The sequence below is a fragment of the Pseudonaja textilis genome, chromosome 1, assembly GCF_049901715.1.
Source record: "Pseudonaja textilis isolate UNSWEBS1 chromosome 1, rPseTex1.2, whole genome shotgun sequence".
Taxonomy (NCBI): domain Eukaryota; kingdom Metazoa; phylum Chordata; class Lepidosauria; order Squamata; family Elapidae; genus Pseudonaja; species Pseudonaja textilis.
In genome coordinates, this window is record NC_141990.1 from 329,698,394 (window position 1) to 329,710,720 (window position 12,327).

General features: G+C 41.2%; 1 protein-coding gene across 2 annotated transcripts in view; it reads right to left on the bottom strand.

Annotated features, from left to right (window-relative positions):
• ARID3A (AT-rich interaction domain 3A) overlaps positions 1–12,327 on the bottom strand; it is a 67,124-nt gene that overhangs the window by 11,255 nt on the left and 43,542 nt on the right. For both annotated transcript variants that reach the window (XM_026698922.2, XM_026698923.2), the window contains exon 4: positions 9,657–9,729. In XM_026698922.2, the coding sequence (XP_026554707.2) occupies positions 9,657–9,729 (73 nt within the window). The remainder of the gene's footprint in view (positions 1–9,656; positions 9,730–12,327) is intronic.

The following is a 12,327-nucleotide window of genomic DNA, read 5'->3' on the forward strand; positions in this document are numbered from 1 at the left end:
ATCAGCAGAATCTCTTTGCTTAGTGTGCATTTATTTAAGCCATGATAATAAAAAAAAAGCATGTATCAAGGAACCCACATTGAGCAACAAACGGGGACAGGTGAACTTTGCAGATTTGTGAAATTATGCAAGTTACAAAACTTGTTTCATGCCTTAAATTTAAGGACCGGCATTAGCCTGAGGAGGCTCTGAAGCCTTGCCAAGAAACCTTGATATTACACAACCCCTTCTTCTACCTTCACCTTGCAAGCATGCATGAAAATTCTTTTTTTTTAAAAAAAAAAATGGTTGTAGAGTAATGCTTGTGGGGGAAACTAAAAGCTGAACCCTCGGGTAACCTTTTGTAGTTGAGTTTACCCCATTTTTATGGACAAATTCCTATCCAATCACTTCTGGATTACAGGCTATCTGTGCAGAATACGAAGAGCTCACTTTCCATGGATCCAGATGAGGGTTTTTTGGTCTCTTTGGGAGATTTGCTATCCAATTAGTTAGTGGCCTGGCAAAAACCTTAGTCCAGCTCAGCAACAAGCAATCTTTTGCCCAGTACACCAAGTGAATGGGGGCAGACCTGGTTAGGGACCGAGTTTTAATGGCTGAGATTTTTCAATCTCTCTGAAGCATAAGGCCTTGATGTTATCCCTGGAAATACTTAGACCAGTGTTTCTCAACCTTGCTCTTAGACTTCAACTCCCAGAATTCTCCAGCCAGCCTTTATGGGCTTGACAACTGGCATGTATTTATGAAGCCTTCAGCATTTTAGGGTCTTGTGTTCTCCATTTGCGACCTTCCCAGCCACCCTCCTACAACCAGGGTCAATGGAGGAAGCCAGATTTGTCACTTAACTGAAGTGATACGCTTAACAGCTATGACAAAAAATAAAATAAAATAAAATAAAATTGGGCACAAATCACTTAAAAAGCGTCTTGTTCAGCAATGGAAATTCTGGTTCCAATTGTGGTTGTACATTGTGGACTACCTGCATAAAAGCTGGCCGGATCTTGAGGATTAACCATGCTCTCTTCCAAACCATTGAAGGGTGTGAAAAATGGAAAGGATGTGACAATGTTTTGTGAGTGCAATCTCTCTATATTTCTGGAAAACTTTGCTGTGCGAAATGAGCTAGCCTAGCCTGTAAGATGTGAAAAGTTTATTTATTCCAGCCTGCACTGGGATGGTTTCTGTATTTTAAAACAAAGAATTGCTACCATACTTTTTCCTTTTTTCAAAAGGAAAAAATTATATTGAAGGCCGATTGTCGGCCTTTGTTATCAGCTTTGTGGTAGTTTTATCCAGGAAAGGAAACTTAGCTGAATGGATTTTTAAAAAGAACGCCACATCAACAGGATTGACAGTGTATATCTTGAAACGTTCAGGATTTCAAGCATTTTAGGAATGAACTATATGGCTCTGACAGGCTATCCCAAAAGTACAGGCACAACAGTTTGGGGCCATAACGATCTGACCTCCTAAGCTTTCTGATTATTTGAGAGAAATGGAGAAGACCCAGCAAAGATCCAGACAGCAAAGCAAGAAATGGCTTTTCAGAAATTGTGTTTGCTTCTCATTCCCATCTCTTTCCCTTTTAATTGATTTCTCCTTTTATTGATTTATTGCTTCCTTAAAACAAAAAGGAACAATTTTGAACAGGGGGAGGGGGAGGGGCAAGGGAAAGGGAAAGGGAAGGCGGGGGAGGAAAAGCACCTTATTGTGCAGCATAGTTTACTGCAGGAAGGCATGGCACATTTTCCGGGAGAAAAATCTATTTGAGCCAGGGCAGCTGGGGCTCAAATCCTAGGAGGTATTTCTTCTGAGTGAAGGAATTACCTTCCTATTTCAGTCTTCAGAATGGGATTGGCAGCAGGGCTCCCCCCACCCATCCTCCCAACCCCTATGCTGGGAAATACACAGCAGACAGAAATCCGGCCACTCCTCCCTCACCATGGAAAAAGGCAACCGACAATCCTCACATTTCCAAAACGCACCAAAAATGAGAGAGTTGTTTTGAGAGTCGATCCCCCCCACACACACATCAGCTTTTTAGAAAACTCCCCCAACTGGTTTTATGCTTGTCCTGCTGCTACCACCACCTAGATTCATATTTGCTAATTGCTGAGCTGGCCTTACATGCTTATGCTGTAGGCAGGGGGGAAAAAGAGAGCAAGATTTCACTGAAAAAGGAATGGGGATCTGCAGAGCTCACTAAACTGAGCTGCTTGTGCAAGATAACTGTTATGCATTGCTTTTGTGCACAAAAATGAAGATAACTCACAAAGTGCAAGTCCCAGGACCTAGTTCCAATATTATGCTATGTGGCTTGGGTTTGTGCAACACGGGAAGCCCTGGTTTGGGCTTGGTGTATTGCACCAACCCAAACAATTATAGTTCATTAATTAAAGCAGGATTAAATCAGAGCTTAATACAATGGCTGGCTTCACACAATATATTAAAAATCAGATTAATAAAGCTTAATTTGCTATTTCCATAGGGCATGCTACATTTAAGCCAGTTGTTGTCCAAAATGTGTCTTTAAAGTGAATGTTAGAGGTTAAGATCAGATTTTGAAAAAGGATATTATCAGGTATGTTCAAAACTAATGGTATTATTATCAGAAGGATGTAGCAAATATTGGATAATTGAAAAAAGAAGGATTATGTGCTGATACAGATATGTATAATAACATTAGATCATGTACCGTGTTTCTCCAACAATACGGCCCCCCCAATAGGAAGACCCAGCATGTTTTCTGGGCATAAAATGAAATTAAGCTCCTCCCCCCAAATTTAGGCCTAGTTTAAAACATGCGAAGTTGGGGGGGGGGGAGGCGGGGGGGAACTTGTCATTAGGAGTGCCCCGCGGGCAGCTACGCCTCACCATCAGCCGCTCCTAACAGCCAATCATGGTGGAGCACAGAGGGCTCCCTTACCCCTCCCTTACCCGGGTCAGCTGGCGGGTGGCATCAGCATGGATGTCCAGCAGCGTTTCAGCCACTTCTCAGGCCTCCGTAGCTTCCACAGTTCCCACCGGTGCTGGCGCCTCTCTCGCCAGCACTGTCCCCCACAACAGTGTTGAAGTTACGGAGGTGGCTCCCCCACCCGAGAAGCGGCTGAAACGCTTCCACGGTTCCCGCCGCTGCTGCCGCTGTTATTGAAGACAGCGCTGGCGAGAGAGGGACAGCTGCAGCTCGGCCTGGGCACTTGGAATGCAGGAATGGGCTGCGCACCGAGACTTTTACAAACTTGCAGAGCCCGAGGCTGGAGCACCAAGGGTAGCAGCAGCAGAGACGCTCGCTTGGCTCTTCTCACGCCCACCCACTGCTTGGGATTAAACCAAAATGCAGCGCACAGCGCTCCCAGGTACCTCAAAAAAAAAAAAATCTGTTGTTATGGGGACGGGGGAAGAGCGGGAGCGACTCAGATGCTGTTGTTGGAGACGGTACCGGGAGGGGGGGAGAAATTAATTCACCCCCGAAAAGACGTCCTAGCTGTTTTTTCGGGGCTCAAAAAAAAATAAGGCCCAGCTTTATTTTGTGAGAAACACGGTACGTCTGATTAATCTAGTAATTTTCATTTGTATTAATATTACTTTTGTATCAAAATGAATGACACTCAGACGCCACACTGTCCATGAAATGATATTCATGTTTAAAAATAAAAAAAACTTTACAACAACCCCAAAAGTGTCTTAATAAAGTGGCCTTTCCCACAATAAGTGAATGGAGTCAACCAAACTATTAAGCCTTATTCAATTTATTAGTAAAATTCATATGCCTGGCATATACTCTGGGCAATTTTAGTCTAATTTAGTGTATTTTGCGACCCTAGGGCCTAGGCCAGAGGTCCCCAAACTTGGCAACTTTAAAACGTGTGGACTTCAATTGCCAGAATTCTTCACCCAGCATAGCATTTAAGTATAGCAATAGCTGGTGGAATTTTTTTTTTTTCTGGTATCTGTGCTGCTATTTGTAAAAAAAAAATTTTTTCTGTCATTGGGGTTGTTTCGAGGAAGCAATTTTGAGGTTGCTTAGTAGTTCAGTGAACCAGGATTTTCTCAGTTTGGTAGTTTCCCGGTATATTGGTTAATATAGTGGTTAAGGCACCAGGCCAGAAATCAGGAGACTGTGAGTTCTATTCCTGTTTCAAGACATGAAAGTTGGCTGGGTAACTTTGGGCCAGTGACTCTCTCTCAGCCCAACTTACCTCACAGGTTTGTTGTTATGGGGAAAATAGGAGGAAGAATGGGTATTGTGTATGTTTTCTGCTTTGAGTTATTTATAAAAATAATAAAAGTTGGATATAGATAACATTAAAAATAAATTCAAAAAATCTCCAGCCACTACACCCGCCCACAAAGCAAATGGAAATAGGGGTCTGGTGCATCCAGAAGATGCTATGAGGAAAAAAAATGGCCTAAGGCTTAGCACTGTGTTAGTTAAGTGTTATTTGTTGTTTTCACCCGTTTGTCGAACAACCCTTAGCAGCTGGCTCATACTTCATGCTGTGCCATGAACTGTAATATACCAAATGCAATGGCTGTATTCATACCAAATTCACACCTATGACAAAACCAAACTATCTTATGGCTCGTGAAACCAGCTTATACCTAGTATCACCAATCCCCTGCTGAATTCCGTTTGATGCCTTCACTTAGAAATGGTTTTGATAGGGAAGCGGGGTATCAACTGAATAAATGCAATGTATTTATTCTGTCCCACTGACTAATACATCAAAACTATACAATACAAGTTGCAAATTGCACGGATGAAAACACCTGTTGCTTTGGGATGTGGAAGGCATTGGGAGACAGAATGCCCAGAGTTGCAGGTCCTTGTGGCCTCCAAGCTGGCACACTGGAGCCTTTGCTCTTGGGTAAATAAGAGCATTGGGTGCTCCTGGCATCATCGTCGCCATCCCTCCTCCTCCTGCAGGATTTAAACTGCCTCACAGTCATATCCTTCAGGAATTCCCGCCATTTAGCTTAATGCTCCTTTCCGGCTTCAAAAACATGTTGACAATTGTTCATGCAGCCATTCTATGTGTCCCCTCCATCCCCCCCCCCCCGTGTGCCCCTCCCTTTCCCCATTAAACACAGCCCAGGAATATACTAGGCTACCTCACCATTGTTTGCTTAGATGGCCTGGTGCTGGGTGGGCGAGCCCCTCAAAGGATATTAAACCTCCCAAAAACATGCCTGCAATTTCCTTTCCCTGCTTTCCCACCCCCTTTTGTGACTTCTTACATTCCACTCAAAGAAATCACCCCCTCTGCCCTGCTGGCCAAGGCCATCTGCTTCCCCATCCCCACCAGATTCCTTGAGTTAGGGGCAAATATTTTCCCTCCCCTGTCTTGATCCACAGACTTGAGATTCTTTTTCTGGGCATTACCAGCTGCATTTTGTTGATCAGCTCATCTAGGATCTATCAGAGAAAATATCCAGGATTTCTTTTTTTTACTAGAGTTATACCCTGTGCTTTGGCATAAGATGTTCTCTGCAAACCTACCTATTGTGGCTTATAAACCAAGGGTAATGGTCTAAGTCAGTGATGGCGAACCTTTTAGAGACCGAGTACCCAAACTGCAACCCAAAACCCACTTATTTATCGCAAAGTGCCAACACGGCAATTTTACCTGAATACTGAGATTTTACTTTAGAAAAAACCAACAACTCATACATTAAGATCTTTTGTCTTATAAGAAAAACACAATAACAGCCTCGCGTTATTATTTGTATCTGTGCTTTCATCCAAGCACATGGAGTAACAGCCTGCCTTTTGTAAGTCAGTGGTGAGCTGCTGATTAACATCACTTGCCATGCGCTGGACTCGATCTTTAACAGTATTTCTGTTAAGTGGCACTTCAGAGACCCGTTGAATAATTTTATTCTTGTTTGGGAAATCATAAAAAAGGGAAATACTCCCAGACAAAATGGCCGTTTTGATAATATCCCCATCAGAGAGGGGCTTACCATGTTTTGCTATCTACAGTGAATTTTTTGCTATGCACTGTGGCCTGAGCGCTCTGCTCCCCTCCAGCTCCCCTCTCCCCCTGCTATGCTACACTGTGAGCTATGCTCTCTCCTCCAACCTTGCTCCTCTCCAACCCCACCACTAGGCCCTAGGTCCGAGAGGTCGCCCGGAAGAGCCCTACTGCGCATGCGCGGGCCGCCCACCCAACAGCTGATTGTCAGGTATCTGGCGCAGATGTGTGGGGCATGGGAGATGTGTGTGCATGCGCAGGGGGCATGGGGGGGCCCACACATTGCCTTCTAGGCGCTGGCACGCAAATATGCGCACAATTTTCAGCACGGGAACCCAAAAAGGTTAGCCACCACTGCTCTAGATTATGCAAAGGAAGCTACTATGGTTTGTTCAATAAGTACGGTTAGTGTGTTAATAGCAGGTGGCCCACGGCCTTTTTTTTTTTTCCAAAGTCTTTAAAACAGCCAAGGATTACTTTATCAAATAGCTGAGGGCAAATTACAGTACTGAGTAATATTAGCACAATAAAAAGGTTTTTTTTTTAAATGAAATAGGTATGCTATTTACTTGATCCCACCAATAGAGGAAAAATACCTTAAATTTTTCCTTTCCACTTATAGTCCTGTTATGACTCTGTGATGCTAAATCGAGGCAATGCCACCAAGGCAATGCCAACTCTTAGCACATAGATTTTCTATGGAGCAAAATTTAAAGAATGAGGCCTATGGCAGCAACAGAAAGAACCGTCCTAATTTAGCATAATATCTGAATGCAGCTCAACGGAGACTCTCTCTGAAAGGCCATCTTTTCCAACGGACTGTTAAAGTAGTGTCTAACAGAAGATGGGGAAGAAGCCTTGCTTTTAAAGATGCTCAGGTGCAACAGCTGCTCTGCCCAATCAGCTTCTCTCTTCTTCTCCTGCCTTCTCAGCTCTTGACCCAATTCTCTTGAGTCCCATCAATGGCAAAGAGTTCAAAGGCAAACAAGTTTAAGGAGTCCTATCACTTTACATGTTCTTAACACTAATAAGAATAATAATAGGTTTCTGTAGTTAGAATACACATGTAGGCTGTACTCATGACAACTAAGCAATGGTGATGAAACAAGGAAGGGAGACCCAGTGAAACCCCAGATTTGCTTCAGGCACACCTACAATGGTGTACTACAATGAAGTGTTTTTCCACTCCCATTATCCCCCGCGAGCAAAGTCTTTGGGCTCTACTGTCTAGCAATTCTGGGATCCAGCACAGCTGAAGGGCATCAGGCTAGAGAATATATACTTGGATTCCAATAATGGGACTTCCTTTAGTACGGCACTCAACTGGGAGCCAATTTTCCCTCCGGACTATCTAGGTCAGGGCTCTTCAAACTCAACAGTTTTAAGACTTGTGGACTTCAATTCCCAGAATTCCTTCTCTAGTCATGTTAGCTCAGGAATTCTGGGAGTTGAAGTCCACAAGTCTTAAACTTGCCAAGTTTGAAGATCCTTGATCTAGGTATTTCTATTTAACTTGGAAAAAAATCAGAACTGTACTTAGCATTAACATTTAAAATTCAGTTTTCCAGATCTGTGAGCAAAGAGCCTCATCTCTCTCTCTCTCTCTCTCTCTCTCTCTCTCTCTCTCTCTCTCTCTCCACAACTTCTGTAACCCCTCTGTCTCACATGCCCAAGGGGCCCCCATCTTCCAATTAGTGCTGGAGCCAGCTGCAAGCCATTGCTGGCATTTATATTTTCAAAGGCAGAGGGACCATTATGTCTTCTAGCATGCCTTGCTGCAACCAGAGACCTTTTTAAGATTAGGCCCAAACCTAATTTAATTATGTCTGCAAAATGCTTCCTGTAACCCTTATCCCAAAGACTGTAACAAGCTGCAGACAAGGATTCTTTCCACTGGCCCTGCCATCTCCAATCGCTTCTTTCCTTTAACATGAAGCCCGAAAATGCTCATTATTTCTGGTCATGAAAACTTGCTCGTTATTTCTGCAGCCTTTCAAAGGAAACATTCTCCAATTTGCTGCTCTCCAAACATCTTAGATTACCAACCGGCAGTATGACTCTTCAATTTAAAAAAGAAGTCTTATTTGCTGTTTAAATCAAAATGTCTACTTTTCAAATACTTTCACAACATTAATTCGTTGTTCCTTCCCAAAAGTTCTCCATGTGCACCATTTAGTAATTATGTGTAGGATGCAGTATGAAGAACCTTCTGAAGCAGTGCAGATTTTGTATTTTTATATATCTAGTATTCAATAACTTAATGCTTCCTAGTTTGAAAAATGCTATTGAGAAGAAACAGAACATATTACAGGAATAGCTGCTTTAAAATCTGTAAAAATCTATAAAATCTAAATCTGTAAAAAATATAGACTAAGGGAATACATATCTTCATTGTTTCCACCAACATAACCTCACACTGAGTGTACCTTCTCTCTGTTCACTAATTTGAGGACCTCTTTCAATTCTTCATTTCTTCCACTAATTTAACCAGGTCCAAAACAATAAATTGGTAATTAGATGGAATGATGAAGCTGCATTATTTCCACTTCAGAAAATAACAGAATTGACAAACAAAATTTGTTTCATGGTAAAAATCTAGATTTTGGTCTGAAATTTAGGTGGAACGTAACTGACTGGGACACCAGAATAATTACAGAATGTAATTGTAGAATTTACACAGAATGCAAGTCTTTATTTACACAACTATTTATATAAGGATTGTTTTAAATTAGTGGCCCAGAGTATAATAATACCAGATGTCTTTCCGTAGTTGGACTTTCTTCCTACGAACAGCACAAATCCCAGAATCTGTGAGGTAACGATTCTCTACATCTCTGAGCAGTTTGTTTCTAAACATCCCATAATTCCTTGCCAGATGAGTATGATCATTAATATAGTCTCACTTATTGATAAAGTCAAAGACCACTGTTTGCACATATGTAAGAGAGGGGCCATTTAGATTACATGCTAAGCTAGGCCATTTAAATCCAGTTTGCTTTATGCGCATAGAATCTTGGAGAAAATGCAAGCAAGGCAAAGTGCAAAACTGGGCTTGTTCTAGTCATACCATTTAAATTTTGATTTTGTTTTCTCTGTGATTATATGCCACCATCCTTGCGCATAGGAAAAGGGAGAAACGGGGACAAAAGGACTGAACCTCAGACATCAAAAAAAGAGAATAAAATAAAAATACAAAAAACAAAATCCTTCTCCGTTTACTAGCCATTTTATATATATGTTAAAGATGCTGCCCAAGAGGGCTGCTCCTGGAATAAGTGGGCCCCATCTTGGCTTTCTCAATAGTCTGGGGCTGGCTTACTCGTCAGTTACTCACCATGGTTCAGGGGAGACTGGGTCAGCAGAAGCATCAAGCACAAATTTGTTCATCTATCCATCTGTGGTCAATTTGCTGTTCTCTTAATCCAAGTATTTTAACTAGCAACAGGATTAAAAAGAGGGAGGCCATCTCCATCTCTTATATCTGATCTTTGAAAACTGAGACTCTGGGGTTCAGGGGAGCCTTCTACATGCAAAGCTACTTTCCTTCCTCAATTCTTGAAGAATCATCCAATTATGGACTGGTGGGAATCTGCCTTTCTCTTCTTCTCTCTGTCTCTGAACTTGGGAAGAACCCTAAAAGTTAATCTGTAGCATGCGCCATAGTAAGGAAAGGAAGCTCACCTCGTTTCTGCATAAAACTGAAGAGGTCATCCAGGAATTCCTTCCTTTTCGGATCTCCATCAAGTTCATATAACTGCAGAGAGAGGGAGGGAGGGAGAAAAATAAAGGGGAAAAAAAGATCAGGGGACAAAAATAAAATAGCTTCAGACACTTTTCTCCAACTTCTCCAATATTTCTTGTATAATGTAGACAACTAGACCATTGTAACAGCACACTGAAGCTAGCACATAAACAGGGCACCCAGGGTAAATCTGTTGTTAACAGCAGTTGTTATTTATTTATTTGATTTGTCAATAGCTTACAAGATAATAGGTATAAGTATAAACATAGTTATGAATACATGAAATGGATACATATGAGAAAAATAAAAAGAAACAATAGGACAGGGACAGTAGGCACGTTGGTGCGCTTATGCCTATAATGCTGGGGGAATGTAAACTAATTACAGATCTGATTCTTCTTAAAATTATTCCTTATGGATAATAACCCTGTTAAGTTTGTAGGTTTTTGTGTGCTTGTGTGCATGTACAGAGGGACAGAGGCTGTTGTTGTTGTTTTGATAAAGCCTGAACTCCTTGGCTTGGTTCAGAGGTTGCAGCAATTTAGCTAAGCCTCAACTCCTACTCAACTCCTTTTTCTAATGAGACATTCTGCAGCTATTACAAATTGCAAGATCAGCAATTTGCATGAGCAATGGAGTCACCAGGATAACAGCAGACAAACACGTACACGAGGCACCCAGCCAATTTTCTAACCATCTTCTCATCTGCTTTCTAGGACCTCCTCCTCCTTCCTCCCACCAACTGGCAAAGAGAAATCTGCTTTATTTCAAGGGACAGCCAAGTGACAGAATAAACTCCTATTGTGTCCTGTGTTTGGTCCATTCTGGATTTCTTGCCCACCTAATTCTGTGGTCAGAGATTACCCATGAGGCCACATATTTTAAAATGTTAGACATTCCAACAAATAAAAGGCACCCTCCCCCACCCCTTGGCCAATTAATCAGGGTGTAGTTTTTTATTGTTTGATCAAAACTACTGCAAATTAATGGAAATGCTAGTCTAGGTCAAGCTTTTTAGTTAAGAAATGGAAAGAGCTGCAAAGGTTTTGGAATAAACAGTAATACTGTAATCCATGAATATTTCTTCTCTTTTATTTACTACAGAAGAAGGCGACAATGACTTATTTCTGTAGGCAATAAGATACTTGCAACATTCCTAGATGGTACCAGTGGCATGCCAAAATCAAAGTATTTTTTTTAATATGTTGAAATGCTTTATGCGATTGCCAATCATCACAAAATTTCACTGTTATTCCAAGAGACTCATGCAAGACTTCAGTAATCACATAGATGATGATATGACTGAAATAGCAACAGTTTCATTTTATAAAAAAATATTTAAACATTTGTTTTGGCTTTCAGTAAGGAAAAGTTTGCAATCCTTTTGTTATAGCATAATGATACTCAATACTCGTGTCCCTTTAAAAAATCAGGAAATGCAAAATAATCTAGTTCGAAGGACATTTTAGAGGAATGAACCAACTTTCTCTAAAACATCAGCAGGGAAAATGCCTTTTCAGCAATAATGCTACATTGGAATACATACTAACCTTTAAAAAAGCTTTCATTCATATGCAGATTTATGCACATTTCCTCTGAACTCATGTCATGTACAGATAATTTCTTATTTTAAAGTCGCAGCAAAAATTCACCAAGGTAAATTGGAAGGAAATGTAGATATGTAAAATCTGAATGAGCTCAATCGGATCATCTCTATCCTCTTGTCTCTTAATCCCACCACTAGGTCTTAAAAATTGCAAACCAAAATGAATCAAACCCCAGATTATTGCCTTCCCACTTTGGATGGAGGTTGGGAGCTGTAAAAGGGACCCTCCTGGTAGGTCTACAAGACTTCCACTCCCCACTTTTTGCATTCCTGATCTATATTTTCCAAACGTCTTGTTTATATTCCTGCATTCTCCCTAATTACCTAAAATGCTAAATATTAAATGGCTGGGGAAATGTGAGATGTTAATATGATGAGGAAGGCAAGACGTGGAAGCCAGATTTAAAGTTTTTAAAAACTTTCTTCCCAATTTAAAATTTTCTGGAAAACTCACAACATTGGAAGGACAAATAAAAAGGCATGTCTAGTTTGCTTCTGGGTGCGCGAGCAATGAAAAATCTGTATTTTAAGATGAACTGGAGGATCTGTGTCTTGGAATATATGGGAGGCAATGTTATACAGCTAAAGAAATAAACACAATCTGTTTTTCTACCCCATGGATTAATTCCATCTGCTACATTATAAGAATGTTGGAATTTTGCATCACTGCAGGAACAGAGCACAAACAAAACAAAAAGATCCCTTGAATCTTTAATAGTTTTCAAACGGAATGTGAAATTGAGAAAGAAAAAAAAAATGGACCACCTGCTAGCCAGAAAAACATGTGTTCCATTATGCACCAACTAAATTGGAGCACACTTTTCCTTTGCATGAGCTGAGTGAGGAACTGCTTTGTCATCGGTGTATCATATAGATCCTTTGGTGCAACAATTCCCTTTGCCCCTGATGTGCAGAACATGTGTGCCCCACTGTTCTCAGTTCCCAACTATTAATAGCCTTCAATCAGCAAGAATGTTCCTTGCTGGACCAGCTGCTGAGCTTGG